This window comes from Chiloscyllium plagiosum, unplaced genomic scaffold (genome assembly GCF_037043375.1).
Source record: "Chiloscyllium plagiosum isolate Xiang-an unplaced genomic scaffold, Cpla_swu_hap1 HiC_scaffold_30, whole genome shotgun sequence".
NCBI classification, from domain to species: domain Eukaryota; kingdom Metazoa; phylum Chordata; class Chondrichthyes; order Orectolobiformes; family Hemiscylliidae; genus Chiloscyllium; species Chiloscyllium plagiosum.
The window spans coordinates 12,349,361-12,375,839 of record NW_028270168.1 but is presented as its reverse complement, the minus strand read 5'-3'; the positions used below and the strand labels follow the sequence as shown (position 1 = coordinate 12,375,839).

General features: G+C 42.8%; 1 protein-coding gene across 1 annotated transcript; it reads right to left on the bottom strand.

The window, feature by feature from the left end:
* Positions 1-1,239: 1,239 nt before the first annotated feature.
* LOC148142137 (protein THEMIS-like) lies at positions 1,240-26,468 on the bottom strand. Its single transcript, XM_087976973.1, has 3 exons — positions 26,426-26,468; positions 21,370-21,807; positions 1,240-2,138 (listed from the first exon to the last, which is right to left on the bottom strand). Exons 1-3 carry the CDS (start codon positions 26,466-26,468, stop codon positions 1,240-1,242), a joined length of 1,380 nt encoding a protein of 459 aa, XP_087833099.1.
* Between the last annotated feature and the right edge of the window lie 11 nt (positions 26,469-26,479).

Here is a 26,479-nt window from a genome sequence, read left to right as displayed (position 1 = left end):
AGTGTGATGGAATACTCCCCACTTACTTGGATGAGTGCAGCTTCAACAACACTCAAGAAACCAAGACAAAGCAACCTTTTTGATTGGTGTTATATCCACAATTATCCATTCCCTCTAACATTGATGCTCAGTAGCAGTATGTGTAAAATCCACAAGATGCACTGCAGAAATTGACCAAAAATCCTTAGCCAGTACAGTCCATCCCACAATCACTTCTATCTAGAAGGATAAGGGCAGCAGATACATGTTCCCATCACCTTCCAGTTCCTATGACGCTATTCTCCATTCTGACTTGGAAATGTCTAACTACTGGGTAAAAATCCTGGAATTACCTCCCCAATAACTTTGTGGATCTACCTACAGAATGTGGTCTGCAGCATGTGGATCAAGAAGGCAGCTCACCACCACCTTTCAAGAGCAAAGTGGCTCAGCCAGCGATTCCTACATCCTGCAATATATAAAATATAATCAGTAACTACTGAAACATAGATACTGTTTATTACTTCTCAGAACACTGATATATATCAGAATAGGAGGAAGATGTAGCCTCTTAAGACCATCCTGTTATTTAATGGTTGATCTGCACCTCAGCTCCATTCACTTAGCTTTGTTCCCTATTCCTTGATACCTTATTCAGTAGAAATCTATCAATCTCAGAGTTGAATTGATCAATTAATGCTCGCTTTACTAACCTTCTGAGTGTGAGATTCCAGATTTCCACTTCCCTGTTTATACTTATTGACATTATCCCGGAATGGCCTCGTTTAATTTAAAGCTTCTGTCTCCTTGTGATGGAATTCTACCACCAAAGGTAAGAGTTTATCTCCAGCAACCGCATCAACTCCTTTAGTTATCTTAAATGCATTAATTAGATCACCTCTTAATCATGTGTGTTCAAGAGAACAAAAACTTACTGTTTGCAACCAATTCGCATAATCTAACACTTTCAGTTCTGGTCTCATTCTGGTGAATCTAGACTGCAGTCCTTTCAAAAGCCTCCTGCTTTGAGGTATCGTGCCTAGAACTGCAAACTATACTTCTCATGACATCAGATAATTCTTACCTTAGGGGGTAAAGGTGGTTGTTGCTGTATATAGCCTGGAATAGGAGAACGACAAGGGGCTTGAACTGGAGTGGAATCTGACAATACAGTATCTTTGTTTAGTCTTTTGGGTGGTCGAGGTGGTGGACACAGATTTGGAGAAGAACATTTCCGCAGATTATAGTACATGAAATCAGTCAACTCTTCCACTGAGGCTGCATTTTTAAGGTTACAGTCCTCCTCAGGAGAGTCATGGTCATCCATTCGACTGGAATTGAGAAACACTCAAAAGGCTGTTCATGGAAACTGACAACCAAATTAGGTACCATAATTATTTCCTCCAATTTAATTGCTGGGAATGCTGTTAAGATATCATTTGGTAAAGTAAGATCTTTTGATGTGACTTTTACTTGAAAAGGTAATTTGAATTTATCACATATTTCCAAGATTTTGTATCTCTTGGTGTCATGGACATCTTCCACAAAATGACCCTCGAGGTACAAGGGAAGCATCAGAGTCTCATCCTCATCCTCATCCTCATCCTCCGTGATCTTATTGCACATGAGCATGTCAACATTTTGAATTACGCCATCAACGGTCAGTTGTGTAGTGGTCCTAAACATGGTGACTAAGCAGTCACCCACACATAGAGAAGATAATCCATCTTCATTCCACATGCAGTCTCTTGTTACCACAACATTCAAAGGGCTGTCTTGGCTGATGGCATTGCAAAGATCAAACACAGTCACAAACTCTCTAGGCCGCCGCCTGAAGGTTCCTTTGTAGTTTATGGAGATTAAGAAATGCCGGTTCACTTTGTTGAGCATGGATGTTGCAAGGACTTTCTTCAGCAACTGTTTCTTGTAAATTTTCAAAATTCTACCCTTTCTCAGTGAGTGAAACCACTCACCTTTAAAGGGGGACTGCTGTTCTGGGGCATCCAGGATTTTGACCAACATTGGAAATTGGTCATGTGACTGGTTTAAAATATTGGACAATGACATTGGTTTGATGAACGTGATATCTTTTTGCTCCTCTTTTACATCCCTTACATCAACTTCCAGAGTTGAGGGTATTTTCACAATCTCTTTTCTGTCTGCAGGAAGAGTTGATAGCTGTTTTAATAAGCATTCTTTCAGATGTCATGTATACAAACCTCTTATCTTTAGCATTCTTCACAACATGAAATATGTTTTATCAAATAACCTGTGATAAAAATCCCATTATTATCTTCTTTTGCCTGCACCACTATTGCTTTAGTCATTTAATCCAAGTTGCCTTCTGCAAAAACCTAGATTTTCCCTCTGTTCTCTCCTCTCCACCCCACCTTTATTCCCTATCTCTGTTACTTCCTTAAAGCAGGTAACATAACACACGTTTTTTTCAGCTTTGACAGCAGTCATCTATCTGAAACATGCCCTCTATTTCTGTCTCCATACATATGGTCTGAAATGTTGACTATAGAGTTGACTAAACTAAAACAGTGGTGTCAGTTTTTATTTCACATTTCAGATTGAAGAGAACATGGGTTTTGAAGGTGCTATTGTAGGTGTTGATGAATTACTGCAGTGCATTATTAAAGTGATATATGTCCCTTCCACTGTGCTCTAGTGTGGAGAACAATTTTTTTATGTGGTAAGGAATGTGATCAAGCAAGCTGCTTTGACTTGGATGGTGTTGAACTCCTTGAATGTCATTGGAGTTGCACTCATTGAAGTAAATTGGGAGTATTCTATCACAGTTGTAAATGGAGGACAGTCTTTGGTGACTCAAGAAATGAGTTACTTCGCAGAGAGTTTCCAGCCTCTGAACTGCTCTTGTAGTATTTATTTTGCTCGTCCAGTTAAGATGCTGGGCAATGGTAAACCCAAGGATGTTGATCGGGGAGGATTCAGCAATGGTAGTACCATAGAATATCTTATATGCAATAATGTGTATTCAGTGTTGTAACATAAAATAACACTGCAGTCATTTGTACACACCAATGCTGGAGAAATAGTAATGAAATGCATGACTAATTCATCTGATTTGTAGTGACATCAGTTGAGGGATATATTTTGGCCGTTGGTACATTGGGGCAACATCCCTGCTTTTCTCATAGTTGCAGGGTTTGATTGCATCTCCAGCCATGCAGTAATCTATGAATGCACACAGAAGTGTGAACAAAGATTATTATCTGGGCTTCTATTTGTGATTCAAACCCACAAACCTTGGACTGACAGGCAAGAGTGTTAACATTGAACAAAGGCTGTTACCCGAAGGCAAATTCAAGTTCCCCTCCTAGCCACTCACCATCCTGACTTGGAAATATATCACCGTTCTTTCATTGTCACTGGGTCCAAATTCTGGAATTTCCTCCCTGAGGGCATGTGAGCCAATCCATAACAGGTGGAGAGCAGTTTTCAAGAAGGCAGCTCACTACCACCTTCTCAAGGGCAACTAGAAATGGGCAATAAAGGCTGCCCAGCTACACCCACATCCCATAGATGAATAAAAAAAGTACCTTCAGAAGAAGGATGAGATAATCTTGGAGAAAACTAAAGCCATGCAATTACTTGTAATGAGAAAAGATAATTTGTATATTCAAGAGTCTTTATTAAAAATACCTTCTTTTAGAAAATAACCAGGAAGTGGTGAATGTTTAATTGTAGAATTCATTCACACAGTGTGAACATTGCTGGTAAAGTCAGTTTTTATTTACCATTCCTAATAGCCCATGAGAAGGCAATGGTGAGCTGCCTTCTTGAATACAACTGAGTACCTTGCAAGATCATTTCAGACAGTTGTTAAAACTGAGCTACATATGGGTGGAAAGTACCTGTAAATCATATATGGTAAGGACAGCAGACTGGATTTGGTGGGGCAAAAGTGGTTTGAGTGGAATCTGGCAGTGGCCATGGTCACTGCTGGTGGTCTCATCTTTTCATTTAATGTTTATTTAATTAAGTTGTAATCCCTCAGTTGCTATCATGGGATTTGAATTTATAAATCCAGACTGTCAGTCTGAGTGTGTGGATTATAAATTCATTGTAAGTGTTAATGTTTAAAAGGATTTGGGGGTGCCTGTGCAATGATGCTGAACGTCAGTGGACAGGTGCAGCAAGCAATCAGGATGGCAAATAGATTTTGGCCTTTCTTGTAAAGGGGTTGGAGTGCAGGAATAAAGAAGTATTGGTAAAACTGTACAGCATTATGGTGAACAGTTTTGGTCTTGACATTTAGGAAAACATATAATGGCGGTGGTGCACTGTTGATTCACTATGTTGGTTCCTTGCGTGATGAATTTGTTTGATCATGAATAATTTGAGGCTGTGTTTCTGGCGTTTAGAAGAATGAGAGGCAAACACGTTGAGAAATACAAGATTCTGAAGGGCCCTAACAGGATAGACATTAAAATGTTGTTTCTGTAGGATTGTGATGAGATAAGCCAGGTAGACCTCTTAGAATATAAATTCCTTAATTGGGGCTGTCAACTTGGTCCGATGAGGGAGCCCTGGCTGGCAGATATAATTAGGAGTATCTACAGCAATCAGGACGGCCTACCCATCTTTTGGCTTCCTTAACCGCCGTTCGCACCTTCCGACCACCTCTCTGACAGCCCACCCCGGTACCTGCCCAGGGTTACAGTGCTGAGGACAGCCTGCCCACCTTCTAGCTCTCGGTCTGCCCCTACGTGCCATCTGGCTCTCGTCCACCCCAATTAACCATCTGGCCTGTGGACTGTCCTGACACACCTTCTGGCCACAGGCTGTTCTAGAGGAGGTTGGAAGGTGTGTCAGGGCGGATTGAGAACTGGAAGGGGCATGGGGCAGACAAAGAGCCAGAAGGGGTGTAGGGGCAGTCTGCCTTACAGTGGCCAGAAGGTGGGAGGGATGGGAGGCTTGCTGAGATGCTGGGGGAGGAGTCTGCATTCTATGCACCGATTCTTATCTAATTGGATGGTCATGTTTGTATTTGTTACTGCTTCTTTCATGATGACTGAAAGTGGGATTTGAGGTTTGTCCTCATTTCCCTGGAAACTGGTTGAATGGTCGGGTTTGAGGCCTGGCTTTGCTGATCCTCTCCCTTGTAAATTGCTGTTTGTCTGTATTCAGTTATTAATGTTAATTGCTTGCTTGTAAATTGTATTGTTGAATAAAATAATATAGTCAGGAAAAAATATAAACAGGAGCGTCAGCCGGAAGGGGCTGGGGGCGGGCTGACTTTGAGTGTCTGGAAGGTGGGTGGGTCGTGTGATTTGCTGAGTTGCCAAGGTTGTCAGTGTTATTTGCACTGTTTTATTGTTCGGTTTATCGGACTGTTCATATGCGATTGAGTCTATTGTTTCCTTTTTGAGATAATAAGGTGGGATTTGAGGTTCGTCCTCTTTTCCCTGTGAACTTGCTGTACGGTGGGGTTTGGGGGTCTGGCTTTGTTGCCTCTTTCCCTGTGAATTGCTGTTTCTTGTAAACTGTGGTTCATTGTTCACTGTTTGTAACTTGCACTGTTTAATAAAAAAAAAGGAGCGTCACCCAAAAGAGGCGTAGGGGCAGGCTGCCTTTGAGTGGCTGAAAGGTGGAAGGGACAAGTGGTTTGCTGGTTTGCAGGGTTGTCTGTGTTATTTGCACTGTTTTATTGATCAGTTTATCGAACTGTCTGGAGATGATTGTGTTCACTGTTTCCTTCTTTATAATGGAAGGTGGGATTCTAGGTTACCTCATTTGTCTGCGATCTGGTTGTACTGTGGATTTTGAGGGGTCTGGCTTTGCTGCCCCTTCCCCTGTAAATTGCTATTTCTTTTACAGGCTGTTCATGTTAGCTGTTTGTTTGGAGTTTATAATAGTTAATAAAATATACTATAAACAAGAGTGTCAGAGGTTCAGTTCACTCAGAGCTGGCTCCAAGGAAGCTGGACCACACTCAAGTACTACACACGTGTAAACAAAGGGTGACATGGTGATGTGATGTCAGTCTCTGTGGAGTTATCTCAGTTGCAACGAGAGGAAAAGAAGAGATGCTCCTGAAGAAATTTGCTCACAACAGTCATCTTTGAGTTGGGGGTAAGCATTTCTGGCACTATGGTGTTATTTGGGAAGCTTGACTCATTTGATCCTGCTGTCAAAGACTGAGCCCAGTAGGTGTTATATTCTCCAGGCAAATGACATTGGGACAGATAGAAAGCAACGAGTAATTCTCCTGTCAGCTTGTGGACTTGCAGCTTTTTCAATTATTGGCTGCCTAACATTTCCTGAGGCACATGCAAACACCTCTCAAGAGTTGATGGATTTATTGAAGGAATATTTTGACACCCAAGTCTCTTACAATTCTGAGGTGCTATCAGTTTTACTCAGCAATTACAGAACTGGGGAAATTGGTGTCAGGATGTTTGAAAAGGTTTAACAGCTCACAGAGTCACATAACCTTGGTTTATCCTTTAATGAGATTCTGAGAGGTCGTTTGGTATGTAGGATTAATGATGTAACCACACAAGTGCCTAGCTGAAGCCCAACTGGACTTCAAACAAGCACTAATCTGGCTTCATTATTAGAAAATGCAGCAAGTGAAGTTTATGATTACTGGATATACTGATGGAAGTTGCCACCCTCAAAGACACCAAGATAGGAAATGACGATCTGATCATCCTCTTTGACATGACAGCGATATTCACATTAATTAACACCAACCTGGCCAAAGAAACACTGACCTCACGACTAGACGAACCAAGGACACAAACACCAAACAGCACCAACTCCACCAGCAAGGACAGCATCCTCAAACTAGTAGACTGGTGCCTCACAACACACTTCACCTTCAATGACAAGACCTACACAAATCAATGGGACACCTATGGGATCACCAATATCAGGATTCTTGGCAGAAGCAGTTATGCAGAGGTTGGAACAAACAGCCCTCCCCGAGAACTAGCTCAAGCTTTGGGTCTGCTATGTGGATGAAACCTTTGTCATCATGAAACGGAACAAAATTAGAAGAAACCCACAAACACAAACAACATCTTTACCAATATAAAGTTCACTAATGAGGAAGGGAACAACAGGCATCCTAGATTCACAGTAGAACTAAAAGCCAATGGAGAGCTGCAAAAAGTGACATTGACCAGATACTCAACTACAGGAGCAAATCAACCCAACGCCCACAAACAGAGCTGCATCAGGACATTATTTAAATGAGCCATAACACTGCAGCACTGAGGAACTATGAGAAGTCAAAAGAAAAATACCTATACAGCCTGTTCAAGAACAACAGGTACCTGATAAGCACAGTCCACCAATTCTTCCACAATAAACCTAAACAAGACAACCCGCTCAGAGACTCTAGTCACATTACCGTACATTAAATACACCTCAGATGATGAACAGACTACTCTGACCCCTTGGCATCATGGCAGCCCAAAACCTACCAACACACTGAAACAGATCTTGGTGAATCTAAAGGACTCTGTACCAACAATCAGCAGAACAAACAAATACAAAATACCCTATAAGAACTGCAACAAATGTCACTTTAGACAGACTGTTAGGAAACTAGCCACCAAAAAGACAACTAACTATCACTAGTATCCTTACACACAGATGATGAGGGATACCAGCTCAACTGGGACAATACATCCATCCTGGGACAGGTTAAACAAAGACACACACAGGAATTCCTAGAGGCCTGGCATTCAAACCAGAACTCCATCAATAAACATCAGTTTAAACCCCATTTATCAACCTCTCAGAAAAAGAACCGGAAGTGATATCACCCACCACAACAGACCAAGACACACAAATAACAAGCAGGGCAGTACACCAGGGCTTTACCAGAGGCTCACTGACAATGTTACCTAGCATGGTGACAAAACTTCTGAGAAAACTTCTTCCAGCTCAGTGAGCAAACTTACAACCTGACCCTCACCAGGCCAACTAAGCTGGGGTACACCACTTGATTGAAGGCAATTGCAAATCCTTACACAAGACATATCCTGGACAGAGGGAGTCTCAATCATATCACAGCAAAAACCTAACAAAATCTAAGCCTTGGCTAAATGGTTCAACTGACTGTGGTGAAAGGCTTGGGCCCAAGCCTGACAGGGTGAAATTGGTTGAGAAAGATTTGCCTTGACAGGTTCAACATTTCTCAGTTAGTTAATGGCTGTCTGAAAGAAGTCCTAATTAAATATGCAAACATTTCTCAGGAAGGCCTAGGGACTATCAAAGGAGCCAAGACCATCTTGTGTGTTGACCAGGAAACAATTGCATGATCTGCAAGGCCGAGCCTGTGCCATTTGCCTTACGTGCAAAAGCAGAGGCCGAAATCAGGAAGTTGGGAAACAAAGGCATCATCAAACCAGTGCAGTTTGTGAAATGGACAGCACCAGTCATACCAATTGTGAAGCCAAGTGGGATTTTAAATAAATGGTAGACCGTTTCCTGCAGCAGGACAAATACCCAATCCCTCGCATAGCGTGTTTAGTCAAACCTGGCAGGAGGCATCCTTCACTAAACTGGACATAACCCATGTGTGCTAGTCATTGCAGGTGGATGAGGATTCCCAGAAGTATGCTACATTAATACCCATAAGGATTTGTATCAATATATGGGAGTGCCATTTGCGATATCATCAGGCAGTGCCATTTTTCAGTGGAATATGGCAAACATTTCACAAGGTCTAATGCAGGTTGCCATTTAATTGGATAACGTGCTAATAATAGGGAAGACTAATAGAGTACTTAGAGAATTTGGACGTAGACTTTAAATGTTTCTCCAAGGTGGGATATGTCTTAGAAGGGGAAAATATGTGTTCCAGGCACCCCAGGTGATCTAATTGAGTTACACAGTTAACAAGATTGGGTTACACCCTTTGGAAAATAAAATAAGGGCGATCAAAGATGCCCCAGCTCCCATGTTTGTACTGGTGCTTAGGTGGTTCGTCAGAATAGTAAATTATTAAGGAAAGTTCGACTCCATCTTGGCACCCTTACACCTGCTATTGAAAAAGGATCAGCCTTGGATATGGTCTTGTAGCCAAGATGTAGTGTTTAGGGAAGAGAAGGAGCAGCTGTCATTGTCTAAGGTGTTGGCACACAATGATACCAGACGAGATCTGGTGCTGATGTGCGATGCCGCCCTGTATGGTATCAGGGTAGTGTGGCTCACAGGTGGCCCAATGGAGAGGAACTCCTAATAGCACATGCTTCCTGGACTTTGGCGGGTGCAGCGTGCAAATACTCCCAGATAGAGAAAGAATGTTTGGCAGTCATCTTTGGTGTGAGAAAGTTCCACTAATACTTGTACGGATGTAAATTTCTAACTGTAACAGACCACAAGCGCTAGTTGGGGCTACTCGAAGTGGACAAGGCCATGCCACAATTCGGGTTGAATTCAGTGGTGGGCTGTTCTTCCAAGTGCATTCAATTATAAGTTGGAACACTCTCTGCGAGGCCGAGTAGCAAATGAGGATGCCTTGAGCCATCTCCCATTGGCAGATACGGGAGCAGTGTTGCCACCGAAGGAAGAGTCCATTCTGATTTTAAATTTTTTGGATACATTTCCATCACCACTGAAATATCAGACTGCGGATTAAAAAGGATCCAGTTCTGGCAAAACTAAAGCACATAGTGGTGATGGGGAAACAAAAGGGTCGTCACAACCAAAATTGAAATCTTTCTGGACCTGGACCTTGACCTGGACCGTAGATGATGGCATTTTATTACAGAGAGCCAGAGTGATTCTCCCAAGCAAACATTGGCTGAACTCCATCAGGGTCATCTCAGGGTTTCCAAATGAAGATGTTGGTGAAAAGTTATGTCTGGCCGTCAGGAATGGATGCCACCACAACTGTGTTGGTGGGGCAGTGCCCAGAATGCCAACAAGGACAAAAAGTGCCACCAGCAATTTCCCCAAATTTGTGGGACTAGCTGGGTAAACCCTGGATTCAGTTACCCATTGGCAATACTGGTCCTTTCATGGGCTCTTTGTTTTTAGTCATTGTGGATGCCTATTCAAAGTGGTTGGACATATATAGAATTCATTCATCAAAATGGGGATGATGATTGAAAATTTACAAGCATCTTTTGCGATACACACACTCTCTGAGGTATTGGTCACAGACAATGGGCCATCATTTATCAGCAGAGAATTTGATTATTTCCTTAAGTCGAATGGAATTCGGCATGTAAGGGCTGCTCCATACCATCCAAAATCCAATGGACTGGTGGAAAGAATAGTCCAAACTTTGAAGACAGGTTTAAAGCCTACAGCTTCTCTTGATACCAAACTGTGCTGGTTCCTGTTTGAAGGTTGTATTTGACAAACGTAGCAGAGTTCTTTGAGGATGTAACAAGTGCAGTGGATGGAGGGGAACAAGTGGATTTTGCATACTTGGATTTCCAGAAGGCGTTCGATAAAGTGCCGGATAAAAGACTCATCCATAAGATAAGAATGCATGGAGTTGCGGGGAATGTACTAGCATGGATAGAGGACAGGTTAACCAATAGAAAGCAGAGAGTTGGGATAAATGGGTATTTTTCTGGTTGGAGATCAGAGGTGAGCGGGATGCTACAGGGATTGGTGTTGGGACTTCAACTATTCATGATATATATATATATAAATGATGTGGAAGAGGAAACTGAGTGTAACATATCCAAGTTTGCTAATATCACTAAATTGATTGGGAAGGCAACTGTGCAGAGGATGTGGAAGGTCTGCAAAGAGACTTAGATTGGTTAAGTAAGTGGGCACGGGTCTGGCAGAATGAGTACAATGTTGGTAAATATGAGGTTATCCACTTGGAAGTAAAAATAGTAGGTCAGAGGTATTGTTTAAATGGTGAAAGATTGCAGCATGCTGTTGTGCAGAGAGACTTAGGAGTGCTCATACACGAATCGCTAAACGTTGATTTGCAGGTGCAACAGGTAATCAGGAAGGCAAATGGAATATTGGCTTTCATTGCTAGAGGGATTGAATTTAAGAGCAGGGAGGTTCTGCTGTACTTGTACAAGGTGTTGGTGAGGTCACACTTAGAATATTGTGTGCAGTTCTGGTTTCCTTATTTGAGGAAGGATGTATAGAGGAACCTCGATTATCTGAAGGTCATGGGCGGGGAGTATTTTGTTCAGTTCATCGAATGCCAGATAACATAGTTAGCCAAGCATCAGGACCTTGTGATTTTGTTCGGTCAATCCAGAATTCAGTTAAATTAGATGCTGGATAATTGAAGTTCCTCTGTACTGGCTTTGGAGGTGGTGCAGAGGAGGTTCACCAGGTTGATTCCGGAAATGAGGGGATTACCCTATGAGGAGAGGTTGAGCCACCTGAGACTGTATGCACTAGAATTTAGAAGAATGAGAGGGGATCCTATAGAAACATATTAAATTATGAAAGCGATGCATTAGATAGCAGCAAGCAAATTGTTTCTGCTGGTGGGTGAGACTAGGACCAGGAGACATGGCCTCAAGATTAGGGGGAGTAGATTTAAGACAGAGGTGAGGAGGAGCTGCTTTTTCCAGAGAGTAGTGAATCTGTGGAATTCTCTGCCCAAGGAAGCAGTAGAAGCAGCTTCATTTAAATATGTTCAAGACACAGTTGGCTGGGTTTTGCATGGTACGGGAATGAAGAGTGATGGGGATAATGCATGTGGGAGAAGCTGAGATGATGGATAGATCAGTCATGTTCTAAATGAATGGCAGAGCATGCTCTATGAGCCAAATGGCCTAATCCTGTTTCTATTACTATGAAACATTATAGGAGCACCCCTCGCACAACTACAGGGACAGCTCCAGCAGAGTTACTAATGGGGAGAAGACTCTGCACCAGGTTAAATCTGATCTTCCCACTCCTGGGAGGAGGGTGAAATGGCACCAGGAATGCCAGTGCTGGACACAAGACTCCTCTAAGTGAGAGAGACAGTTTGCTTCAGGGGACGAACTTTGATGCTGAAACCACGGGAAGGACCCTGTGTGGGTAAGAGGCGTGGATGACACGAGGTTAGGTCCTGAGATGTACAAAGTTCAGGGAGGAGAAACAAGCACATGGACTACATGAAAGCTCTGACCTTGCAAACATGCCCATAAAACATCCAGCAAAAAGATCAGAATCCATGAGTTCTCCCCCTCCCCCTCCTGTGAAAGAAACCTCTGAGGAGAAGATGGACATGATAAATGTTGTAGCCTCGACAGCATTAATGATGGAAGAAAATGAACAATTTCAGCCAAGACACTCTGGGTACAAGAGGCAGGCTATGGACCGATACTCACTGACAAGGTCTGAGGCAGAGTTGGTGGAACCAGACCTGGTGTGAAAATGTGGAGAAGCATCTGGAAAAAGAATGGACCTACATCCCAGGACTTAGAGCAGGAGGAATGTAGTGATTGGAACAATGTCAGCCAGGTAGATATAATCATCCCAGATTGAGGTTTTTAATCTGGTCCAAACAGGGAGTCCTGGCTGAGAGATGTAAACAGGAGTGTCAGAGGTTCTGCTTACTCTAGCTGAACTAGCTGAACTAATGTCAAGTGCTATGCACATGTAAATAAAGGGTGACTTGGTGACGGGATGCTGGCCTCTGTGGAGTTATTTCAGTTTCTGCTGGTGGAGGGAAGCTAAAACGTAAAACAAGGGGATTAAGTCTCCAGATGAGGAGCCAGTCATTTAGGACATAGATGAGGCAAAATTATTTCATTCAAAGGATTGAGCATCTATCAAGCTCTCTATCTCAGAGGATTGTGGGTGCTTCACTGTTAAATATGCGTAACCAACAGTGCTATCAAACAGCGCTTACTCAGTAATAACCTGCTCAGTGATACCCAGTTTGGGTTCTACCAGGGCCACTCAGCTCCTGACCTCATTAAAGCCTTGGTTCAAACATAGACAAAAGAGCTGAATTCCAGAGGTGAGGTGAAAGTGATACTCTTGACATCAAGGCTGCATTCGACCAAGTGAAGCATCAAGGAGCCCTGGTAAAACTCAAATCAATAGGTAGCGGGAGCAGGTTTCCTGGTAGTTAGAGTCAAACCTGTCAAATAGGAAGATGGTTGTAGTTGACGGAGGTCAGTCATTTCAGTTCCAGGACATCTGTGCAGGAGGTCCTCAGGGTCATGTCCTAGGCTCAACCATCTTCAACTGCTTCATTAATGACCTTCCCACCAATATAAGATCAGAAGTGGGGATGTTTGCTGATGAATGCACAATGTTCAGCACCATTCGCAACTCCTCAGGTACTGAAGTTGTCCATGTTCAAATGCAACAAGATCCGGACAATATCCAGGCTGGGGCTGACAAGTGGCAAGTAACATTCGTGTCACACAAATACCATCATGAAGAAGGGACAATCTAACCACCGCCCCTTGATATTTAACAATGTTACTATCACTGAATCCCCCCACTACCAACATCCAGGGGGTTATCATTGACCAGAAACTCAATTGGACTCACCACACAAACACACCTACAAGAGCCGGTTAGAAAATAGGAATACTGCAGCGAGTAACTCACCCCCGATTCCTCAAAGCCTGCCAACCATCTACAAGGCACAAGTCAGGTGTGTCACCTCAAGAATTTTGACATCATCCAGGATAAAGCAGCCCACTTGATTGTCACTACATCCACAAGCATCCACTCCCTCCAACATCGACACTCAGAGTAGCAGCAGTGTGTACTATCTACAAGATGCACTGCAGAAATTTACTGAATGTCCTCAGATAGCACCTTCCAATCCCACGACCACTTTCATCTCGAAGAACAAGGACAGCAGATATATGGGAAGACCACTATCTTCAAATTCCCCTCCAAGTCACTCACCATCCTGACGCGGAAATAATTCCCTCCATAATGGCATTGTGGATCAACCCACAGAAGGTGGATTGCAGTCATTCAGGAAGGCAGTTCATCATCATCTTCTCAAGGACAACGTGGTACAGACAATAAATGTTGGCCAGCCAGTGACACCCACATCCCACAGGAAAAAAATTAAAAATATATTAAAGGCTGGACTAGACTGATTTAGGGAATCAGGGGATATGTAGAGGAATTCAGAAATATGGAGTTAAAGCCCAAGATCAGCCATGATTTTATTAAACAGTGGAGCAGGCTCGATTGGCTTTATGGTCTACCCCTGCTCCTATTTCTAATGTTCACGTACATACCCTTATAAGGCACTTTTGTGTATGTCTCTTGTTTTAAACTATGCTGCGCTCAGGGTAACATTAGTTTCTGTTCTCATTTTTCGACAGCTAATGTTAGCAACTTTTAACTGGAAATATAAAGTGGGGTTTTTTATCTTTTAAAATTATTTCTAGAGTCTAAGATTAAGATGACTGAACAAATCAAATTCTTTGAAAACATTACCTTTGGAATTCTACCCACTTTTCCAGGAAAACTGCAGACTTGTGATCTGACCTATCATTTCTTCATGCTGCCTCTTTTACCTTTTATCTCCATTCACGAACCTCCTTCATTAATGCCCATCCCCCCACCACTGTAAGGTCAGAAGGGGAGATGTTTGTTTATGGTTGCACAATGTGCAGCGCAATTTGTGACTCGTCAGGTACTGAAACAATCTATTCCCATTTAAGCAAGACCTGGACAATGTTGAGGCTTAAGTAAATGGCAAGTAACATTCACACCAGCCAAGTGCCACCAAGGGCACATCTGCAAAGGAGAGAATCTATCTGTCCTTGTTATTCAATCATGTTTCTGTTGCTGCACCCCCCAATATCAACCTCCTGGGGATTACTATGGACCACAAACTATGCTGCAAACACATAAATATTATAACTACAACAGCACATTAGAAACTACATACTGTGCAGTGAGTAATTCACCTCCCAACTCCCCACATCCCATTCCTGATGAAGGGCTTATGCCCGAAACGTCGATTCTCCTGCTGCTTGGATGCTGCTTGGCCTGCTGTACTTTTCCAGCACCACACTCTCGACTTTATCCTACATCTGCCAGACACAGGCCAGGAGTGAGAGACTCCACTTGCCTGGCTGTGTGCAGTTCCAACATCACTCAAGAAGCCTGCCAAGCATTCAGGACAAAGCAGCTTGTTTGACTGGCACCCAATCCATCATCTTCAATGTTTCACTCCCTTCACCATCAACATGCGGGGAAGCAGTATGTACCATCTGTAACGTGCAATACAGCGACTCTCCAATACTCTTTGACAGCATTTTCCAAATAGAGTCATAGAGATGTACAGCATGGAAACAGACCCTTCGGTCCAACCTGTCCGTGCTGACCAGATATCCCAACCCAATCTAGTCCCACCTGCCAGCACCCGGCCCATATCCCTCCAAACCCTTTCTATTCATATACCCATCCAAATGCCTCTTAAATGTTGCAATTGTACCAGCCTCCACCACATCCTCTGGCACTCATTCCATACACGTATCACCCTCAGCGTGAAAAAGTTGCCCCTTAGGTCTCTTTTATATCTTTACCCTCTCACCCTAAACCTATGCCCTCCCGCTCTGGACTCCCCAACCCCAGGGAAAAGACTTTGCCTATTTATCCTATCCATGCCCCTCATAATTTTGTAAAGCTCTATAAGGTCACCCCTCAGCCTCCGACGCTCCAGGGAAAACAGCCCCAGTCTGTTCAGCCTCTCCCTGTAGCTCAGATCCTCCAACCCTGGCAACATCCTTGTAAATCTTTTCTGAACTCTTTCAAGTTTCACAACATATTTCCGATAGGAAGCAGAACAGAATTGCACGCAGTATTCCAACAGTGGCCTAACCAATGTCCTGTACAGCCTCAACATGACCTCCCAACTCCTGTACTCAATACTCTGACCAATCAAGGAAAGCATACCAAACGCCTTCTTCACTATCCTATCCACCTGCAACTCCACTTTCAAAGAGCTATGAACCTGCACTCCAAGGTCTCTTTGTTCAGCAACACTCCCTAGGACCTTACCATTAAGTGTATAAGTCCTGCTTAGATTAGCTTTCCCAAAATGCAGCACCTCACATTTATCTGAATTAAACTCCATCTGCCACTTTTCAGCCCATTGGCCCAACTGGTCCAGATCCTGTTGTAATCTGAGGTAAGCCTTTTCGCTGTCCACTACACCTCCAATTTTGGTGTCATCTGCAAACTTATTAACTGTTCCTCTTATGCTCGCATCGAAATCATATATGTAAATGACAAAAAGTAGAGGGCCCAGCACCGATCCTTGTGGCACTCCACTGGTCACAGGCCTCCAGTCTGAAAAACAACTCTCCACCACCACCCTCTGTCTTATACCTTTGAGCCAGTTCTGTATCCAAATGGTTAGTTCTCCCTGTATTCCATGAGATCTAACCTTGCGAATCAGTCTCCCATGGGGAACCTTGTCGAACACCTTACTGAAGTCCATATAGATCACATCTACTGCTCTGCCCTCATCAATCTTCTTTGTTACTTCATCAAAAAACTCAATCAAGTTTGTGAGACATTATTTCCCACGTACAAAGCCATGTTGACTATCCCAAATCAGTCCTTGCCTTTCCAAATACATGTACATCCTGTCCCTCAGGATTCCCTCCAACAACTTGCCCACCACCGAGATCAGGCTCACTGGTCTATAGTTCCCTGGCTTGTCCTTACCACCCTTCTTAAACAGTGGCACCACGTTTGCCAACCTCCAGTCTTCTGGCACCTCACCTGTGACTATTGATGATACAAATATCTCAGCAAGAGCCCCAGCAATCACTTCTCTAGCTTCCCACACAGTTCTCGGGTACACCTGATCAGTTCCTGGGGATTTATCCACCTTTAACCGTTACAAGACATCCAGCACTTCCTCCTCTGTTATCTGGACATTTTACAAGATGACACCATCTATTTCCCTACAGTCCATATCTTCCATATTCTTTTCCACAGGAAATACTGATGCAAAATATTCATTTAGTATCTCCCCCATTTTCTGTGGCTCCACACAAAGGCCGCCTTGCTGATCTTTGAGGGGCCCTATTCTCTCCCTAGTTACCCTTTTGTCCTTAATATATTTGTAAAACCCCTTTTGATTCTCCTTAATTCTATTTGCCAAAGCTATCTCATGTCCCTGTTTTGCCCTCCTGATTTCCCTCTTAAGTATACTCCTACTTTCTTTATACTCTTCTAAGGATTCACTCGATCTATCCTGTCTGTACCTGACAAATGCTTCCTTCTTTTTCTTAACCAAACCCTCAATTTCTGTAGTCATCCAGATTTCCTTTTCACCCTGACAGGAATATACTTTCTCTGGATTCTTGTTATCTCATTTCTGAAGGCTTCCCATTTTCCAGCCGTCCCTTTTACCTGCGAACATCTGCCTCCAATCAGCTTTTGAAAGTTCTTGCCTAATACCATCAAAATTGACCTTTCTCCAATTTAGAACTTCAACTTTTAGATCTGGTCTATCCTTTTCCATCACTATTTTAAAACGAATAGAATTATGGTCACTGGCCCCAAAGTGCTCCCCCACTAACACCTCAGTCACCTGCCCTGCCTTATTTCCCAAGAGTAGGTCAAGTTTTGCACCTTCTCCAGTAGGTACATCACATACTGAATCAGAAAATTGTCTTGCACACACTTAAGAAATTTCTCTCCATCTAAACCTTTAACACCATGACCTCCACCAGCTAGGAGGACAAGGGTAGGAAAGCTGGACACTGCCACCTGTACATTCCCCTCCAAGTGACACACCATCCTGACCTGGAATTATATCTCTGTTCTTTCACTTTGCTGGGTCAAAGCCATGGAACCTCCTCCCTAATAGTATTGTAGTTTTACTCAGGACAGACAGACAGCAGCAGTTCAAGAAGGCAGCTCACCATTAAAAAGGACAATTAGGGAATGGCATTAAATGTTGACTTAGCCCGCAATGCCACATTATGCAAAAATTAATCCACAAGAGATAGAAATGGCAGCTTAAAATGAGGAATGGGAAAGAAGAGAGTGCTGATTGACAAATTCACCGCAATCCACGGTTACACTTCTAACCATGTTGAAAGCTGCTTAAAATGCCTTTTGAGAAGTCATGTCTTTCATGTCAGTGCCATTAATTTAATCCTATTCATATATCCATCCAGTTACCTTTTAAATGCTGTAATTGTACCAGCCTCCACCACTTCCTCTGGCAGTTCATTCCATACACGCACCACCCTCTGTGTGAAACATTTGTCCCTTAGATCACTTTTAAATATTTCCCCTCTCACCTTAAAATGATGCCCTACCCTGGGAAAAAGACATTAACTATTCACCCTATGCATGCCCCTCATGATTTTATAAACGTCTGTAAGGCCATACAATAAGGTTCCCCTCCAACGCTCCACGGAAAACAGCCCCAGCCTATTCAGCCTCTCTCTATAGTTCAAACCCTCTAAACCCTGGCAACATCCTTGCAAATCTTTTCTGAACCATTTCAAGTTTAACAACATATTACCTCCCACAGCTAGCTAGATTACACCTCCTCCCACCCTGCCCCCTGTAAAAACGCCATCCCCTATTCCCAATTCCTTCGCCTCCGCCGCATCTGCTCTCAGGCGGACCAATTCCAATACCGAACAACCCAGATGGCCTCCTTCTTCAAAGACTGCAATTTCCCCTCAGACGTGGTTGACGATGCTCTCCACTGCATTTCCTCCACTTCCTGCTCCTCCGCCCTTGAACCCCACCCCTCCAATCGCCACCAGGACAGAACCCCACTGGTCCTCACCTACCATCCCACCAACCTCCAGATACATCTTATCATCCTTCGTCATTTCCGCCATCTCCAAACAGATCCCACCACCAAGGATATATTTCCCTCCCCATCCCTTGTGGTTGGAGGGTTCCTAGGTGGAAGATGAGGCGCTCTTCTTCCAGGCGGCGGAAGATGAGGTGCTCTTCCTCCTGGCGGTGGAAGATGAGGCGCTCTTCCTCCAGGCGGCGGAAGATGAGGCGCTCTTCCTCCTGGCAGTGGAAGATGAGGCGCTCTTCCTCCTGGCGGTGGAAGATGAGGCGCTCTTCCTACAGGCAGCGGAAGATGAGGCGTTCTTCCTCCAGGAGGAAAAGCGCCTCATCTTCTGCCTAGGAACCCTCCAACCACAAGGGATGAAGCAGATTTCCCCTCCCCCCACCTTTTCTCAGTCCCAACCCTCAGACTCAGCACCGCTTGCTTGACCTGCAATCTTCTTCCCGACCTCTCCGCCCCCACCCCCTCTCCGGCCTTTCACCCTCACCTTAACCTCCTTCCACCTATCGCATTCCAAACGCTCCTCCCCCAAGTCCCTCCTCCCTACCTTTTATCTTAGTTTGCTTGGTACACCCTCCCCATTCTTGAAGAAGGGCTTATGCCCGAAACATCGATTCTCCTGCTAGTTTAATTTGGCAAACTTAGTCAGCATGGATGAGTTGGACCAAAGGGTCTGTTTCTGTGCTGCATAATTCTATGAATCTATGCAAATAAATTCCCAATTGCTCCCTTATCCCTTAATGTGATGATGTTAAATTGATGATCTTCAAGGGGAGGTAATGGCCTAGTGGTATTATTGCTGGGCTGTTGACCCAGATAATATTGTGGGGATCTGGGTTCAAATCCTGCCACGGTAGGTGGTGAAATTTGAATTTAATAAATATCTGGAATTAAAAATATCTGGAATTAATGATGACTATGAATTTTTTTCAAATGTTGGTGAAAAGACCTTACCTAATCTGAGCTACATGTGACTCCAGACCCCCAGCAGTGTGGTTGAGTTTAACTGCCCTCTGGGCAATTAGGGGTGAGCAATAAATACTGCCTGGCCAGTTATGCCCTCATCCTGTGAGTGAAGGTTTTCTCAAATCCCCTCTGAATCTCTTGCCCTTTATCCTAAAACTATGATACCTCAACTGAGGGGAACACCCTCTCCAAAGCCCTCATAATCTTATACACCTCAGTGATATCTCTCTTCAGCCATCTCTGCTCTAAAGAAAACACTCCAAGGTTATCTAATCTCTCCTTTAGCTCAATTGCTACATCCCAGGCAACATCTAGGTGTATATCCTCTGTATCCCATCGAATGCTATCATGTCCTTCTGTAATGAGCTGACCAGAATTGCACACAGTACTCCAGCTGTGGCCTAACCAACGTTCTGTACAACTCCAATATTGCCTCCTTGCTCTTATATTCTATGACACAACTAATAAAAGCAAGTGTCCCATGTGCCTTCATAATTATTCTATTCATGTATTTTGCCAACTTGAGGGATCTGTGAATAATTATCCTAAGATCCCTGTGTTCCTCTAAGCTACCCAGTGATTTGCCATCATTAAATGTTCCTTCATTTTGTTTCTTCTTCCAAAGTGCATCACCTTGAATTTAATCAGGGTTAAATATCTGCCACTCCTCTACCCATCTGACTAATCCATCCATATATTTTTGTAACCTACAATCATGTTTTTCACTATTAACCACCCTACCAATCTTGGTGTTGTCTGCAAATTTGCTTAATACTCTGCCCACATTTTCATCTATATAATTTATGTATAAAACAAACAATAAGAGTTCCAGTACTGAGCATTGTGATAGACCACTGGACACTTGCCTGCAGTCACTCAAACAGCCATCTTCCAATACCTTTTGTGTCCTCATTACTAAGTTAGTTTCTAATCCATCTCATCAAGTTACCCTGAATTCCATGTGCTTTAAACCTCTCAATCAGTCTCCCTCACTAATTAACCCATACTTTTCCAAGTGCACGTTAATTCTCTCCTTCAAATTTTCTCCAGTAGTTTCCCTACCACTGATGTAAGACTCATCAGTCTGTAATTTCCTGGTCCATCTCTACCACCTTTCTTGAAAAGTGGACCCACATTCCCCATTCATATTATGTGGGCAGCATTTATTGCCTATCTCTAGTTGCCAGCGGGCAGTTAAGAGTCAACCACATTGCTGTGAATCTTCAGCCATCCGAAACACATTTCTTTCAATTTTGCATTGAAATAACTGAAAATGAAAACTAGGAGAAATGCACAAGTGCCATTCATTGTTGTCTCAAGCTAATGTGACCCCAATATTCCAACTGCATTTTGACCAATGATTTCCACGCTTTATCTCTGAAAGAGCTGATGAGACAAGCTTGAGTGAAATATTTGAAGTTTCTGTATTGACATTTATCGCAGAAAAGGCAGAAATCTCCTCTTGACAAACCCAGTCCATACAAACTGCATTATAATTTGGACAGAGGGGCTCACAGACATGTGAAGTGAAATACCTAATGGAAACTATGTCCAGTTTTGTCACACTCACTTATATAATATACTGTTTCTCCCGTACTGAGGGTTCAGATAATGCATTTGGATAGTGCTTTTGTCATGGATGGAGTCAGATAATAATGAAAACCTTTGCTAAAATGATCACTGACAGTGCACAACTGCTTGAACTTCATATACAAGTGACAGCACTAATGCTCCCTGAAAATGCCTTGGCATGCAGGCATCCTTCGTGTCAGCAAGCCTCACTCTTCTTTTTGTCAGACGTTTTGATTCAATAATGTCCTTAATAGTATACACCTTGTTGTCTTCACATTCATAAAACTCCCCTTTCAAAGCAAAGGGTAATGTAACATGGATCTGCTCAAAATCACCATCCACAATACAATTTATATATTCCTGTCCCTCACAAAACTCAGTTGATGTGATTGTTATGGGGTCTCCCTTTCCAATGACAAAATCATTTGTGATGATATCTCTAAGGGACTGAAAGGTGATCAATTCTGCATTCTGATTTTCAGTTTCTAATGATTTAATGATTTCCTCGACTGATGTGTAAGGGTATCCATCGGGAAAAAGCTTGAAGTGTCCTGTGAAGAAATAAAAAAGAAGTCAAGAAGTTCATGTGGTACAAGAAAAGCACACAGCTTGAAATATATATCAGCCAAGATCAGATAAAATGTGCACATACCAAAAATATGGACCCTTATATTTTCAGAAGCTTAATTGCCAAATAGAAATGCTCATTACAAAAACACAAGATTTGATGAGAAGTTGGTGTTCTGTGAATTTGATTCATTCAGGTCATGGAAATGACCAATAACTAGCCTACTTACCTCCATCTGCACCTCAAAACCCCACCATAGTGATGTCTCCACAGTATCCTGAATAACCTCCTTGAAACTCTGCATTTGAACTGGGGGAATGAGTGTGGTCCAATACAGAGATTTCAAATGCATGGATCTCTGTGAGGATAAATCACTTGGCTAACCAGGACCTGCCCTTTGACTGGAATCAGATGATATCCTTGACTAACTGTGGTCCCTGATTAGCCAGAACTTCCCTTAATCCCACTAAGAACGTTGACTTTGATTTTCAGACATGGCCATTTGGTTGTCATGCATGCAATGCATTCTTGCAATGTAAGCAGCTAGCACATAAGTGTAAGTGTGACATTGATATACCATGGTGCTATACAGGAAAATGTCCACCCCCTTGACAGTTTAGTGCTCTGATCTGTGACAAGCTTTCTGCCTCTCCTGCTAAAACCAAATGCAAGGGCCAGAGACTGGCAGCCCCAAAGTAAATGTAAAGTAAGTGAATACTAAGAAACAAAGCTAAAAGTGATAAAATGATGCTTTGCATGTACGTCCCTTGGCATAAATTGAGCTAGCAGAAGCAGGCCAGTTGTAGGTGTTTGTCAGCTCCAAAGGGACGCCGTGAAAGACTGAAGTGATGTGTGAATTAGTTTAACAGCAGGCATGGTGACATGATGAGACTGGTGATGCTTGGACAAAGGGTGGAAGAGGATGGTGTATGTGGACCATGGAGTGATGTTGTAATGAAGTCAGAATTATCTGAGAAACAAATGGTATGTTGCTCCTGCAGCCAGGTTACTGCTGTGATTGACATATCAGGAATTGGGAAGGAGAGGAGAATTGGACTATTATTTAAATGGTGACATATTCATACAATCCCTACAGTGTAGGAGCAGGTCATTTGGCCCATTGAGTCCATACCAACCCTTCAAAGAGCATCCCTCCCAAACCCAACCCATAACCCTGCATTTCTCAGGGTAATCTACTTAGCCTGCACAATCCTGGACACTATTGGCAATTTAGCATGGCCAATCCACCTAACCTGCACCTCTTTGAACTGTAGGAAGACACCAGAGCACCTGGAGGAAACCCACACATACACAGGGAGAACTTGCACACTCCACACAGACTCACCCAAGACTGGATCAAACCGGGGTCCCTAGTGCTGTGAGGCAGCAATGCTAGTCAATGAGCTTAGCCACCTTGCCATGAGGAAGAGGTGAATTGGAAGCTGCATAGAAATGAGGCATTCATGCGTTGAACTTCGATTGTTGCCATTTTTTTAGCAAGATTCTGAAATCACCATTCAAACCTTATTGGAAATTTGAAATTGTTTTACTTGGCATTAAGTTTTTTCTTTTTTAATTTTCACCACATTTCCCTCCATTTCTTGTTATTTCCCATGCCACTCAAGGGAATGGAAAATTTTACCAATGGAATATCAAGAACTGCAAGTCCTCTAAGCTACATACCAATCTCACTCACAACCATATCTTTGTTTTTTCAGTGTCACTGGGCCAAAATCCTTGAAGTTCCCATCTAAAAGCATTGAGAGTCTGCCTATACCACATGGACTGCAAAGTTTACAAGTCTAAATGAATAAAGTGTGCAGCTTCCAGTTGGATCATTGGATAATGAGCAGGAGTGGGAATCTTACCCTCTCATGTCGGACTGCTGAGATAATTTGGAAGAGGGCAATGAGCTGTGAGCTGAGAATGGAGCACAAACTGCCTCCTCTGGTCTGTATTGTTTCTCTATTGTTCCTTTAAGAGGCTCCTTAAAATTCAGCTCTTTGGTCACTTTTCCTATGTCCCTTTATTGACACAACATAACTTTATGTGCTTTAATGCTTCTCTGAGGAACTACATGCATTTTTATTCTCATTCACAGGATGTGGGCATCACTGGCAAGGTCAGCATTTATTCCCCATCCCTAGATGTCCTTTAGGAGATGGTGGTATGCAACACCTTGAAATGCAGCATTGAAGGTATTTCCACAGTGTGCAGGGATCATCCATGCAGCAACTGAAGATAGGGCAGCATATTCCCAGCCAGGATGGGATGTGATTTGGATGGAAATTTGAAGATGGTGATCTTTCTATTTTCGTTTAATGGAAAACAATACCTGGAATAGAAAGTTGTTGGTTGGTGTTTGCTGATCTTTAAACTCTGTGCTCACTGTTAGTAATCTTGCCATTCCCAACACAGCAATGGAGGCTGCAGCTTGACCATCCTGGGGATGAGCTAGATCTATATGACCTCTGCAGGATATACCACAACCTTCTCCACTGTGTATTGGACTTTGTTGTTAAGATGAACTTTGTGTAATTTGCTTTAATTAGAAGGATTCTAAACGTAATTGAGGTTGTGTTTCGAGTCTCTTTCCTAATGGAAGTAACATTGCAGCATCCATGATTTACATTATCTGAAAGTGATAATACATTTTCCACATTTAGAGGGGCTGAAGGATAGTTGATGTTCAAAATGCTATGTAGGTGAATCAAAGAATCATAACAGAATTACACCACAGAAGAGGGTTGAGTCTGTCAGTCCTAATTCCATGCATCCCTCTATGTTTGTGATCTTCAGCTATTGATCCAATTCCATTAAAATGTGTTTAACTCTGCCTCGTTACCAACTGTTGTTAAAGCATTCTGTGTTCCAATAAGATGCAGTCTGAAAAATGATCCTTTAAGATTTGGGTTGTTGAGTGATGGCCTAATGACAGCGTATTATGGGGTTTGACTTCTGGTTAATTTTGTCAGATTTTCACCCATCTGGGCAGCCTTTTCGTGAATGAATTACTAAAATGTACATATTTGCGTTTTGGCATCCTTCTGGTATTAATGAGAGATTTTTAAAAAATTATTTAATGCACAAGTGGGAGCCGGAAGGAAGAAACTAAGCAAACTGTTTAACATCATATCTTTCCTTTAGAAATTAAAAAGCTGTCTACACCAAGCATTACCACGAAGATGATACCAGGAGGAAACACTCTAAGGACGACCTCAAACCTCCCTGAAGAAATACAATATCCTCACCAATTGAAGGGAATCTCAAGGCTAAGTCCACCCAAATTGGAGTTGTGGCATTTTGAGAGGCCCTAACCTTTCAATGCTGTGTGGATTGTGATAGTCAATAAAGGTGATATTGTGCATTGGGAGCAGATTGATAGTGGATCTTTTCCCTTCCAAATAAGGTCCATTTTTCATACACCCCCATTAATGAATCAATGCTAGCTTGAAGCTTGGCCTCTCAGTGCATATGTTGTGATGTATAGTGTATAAAATACATCTTTAATGTCATTTACTTTGAAATTTGGATTTTCAACTAGTAGCATTTGCTTTTGGTTTGTGCACACAAAAGATTTTAATAATTACTTTGTCAGTACTCTGTGTTACAACACAGGGTAAACTCTTCTGCTATCTTAAACCCGACACACAGAGAGCTCACACACGAAGTTCACCTAGCGCCGTAATCTGTTAAATTTCAAGAGGCAAAGAACTATCTCAGATTTCACTAAAGAAACTAACAATTTTTTAAGTCCAAAAGGGAATATTCGAACCATTATTTTCAACTCCTTTCTCCTAAACCTATCTTTTACCTTCTACTCTACAATACTGGTCCGATAAATTCCCTCTTAAATTTACAGCAAATCACTTTCAAACCTAGTTATTGTTTTCAGATGTCATACTTTCTCTGTAGGTTTCTCTAGCTCAGTTTTGGTCTTCTGCTGCACAAATTTCTTATGGACAGGTTCCTTTCAGAGAGCTACTTTGCTGGCAATCTTTACTTGTAGGTGCTTTTTGCTGTTCTCCCCCCAACTGTTCAAAATGTTCAGTTTTATACCCCAAAACATCAGATAATTTTGTTGGTTTGATGTCTTCCCACACAGTAAAATTCAACTTTGATTGGATTTTGGTCTCTGGGGCATAATTCAAACTGATTGGCCAAATTTGAATTTGTTTTTGTACCATTGCATCAGGGCACCAGCTATTTGTGTTAACCAAATTTTTAAATTGTTCAGCACACTCTGTGCATCCTGATGAAGGGCTTTGGCCTGAAATGTTGGTACTCCTGCTCTTCGGATGCTGCCTGATCTGCTGTGCTTTTCCAACACCACACTCACGATTCTGATCTGCAGCATCTGCAGTCCTCACTTTCGCCATATGTGCCATAAAGTATGAACTTATACTTCAGACGACACTCACGGAAAAGAAGTAGGAACTGAGCAAGAGCTGTGCCAGTAATAAAAATGGCAGTGGCCGTCAGACCTTCACCACTACAAACCAATCACGGGTCAGGTGAAGAAGGGGGTGGGACTCCCTGGCAACTGTTGGGCGAGGAATTTGAATTTCGAGGCCTGTGAGTGGTCGGCTGCTGCACGTGACCTGTTTGGCGCGCTTTGTCGGTTCCGAACGGGCTTTCGTCCATTAAACGGTCAC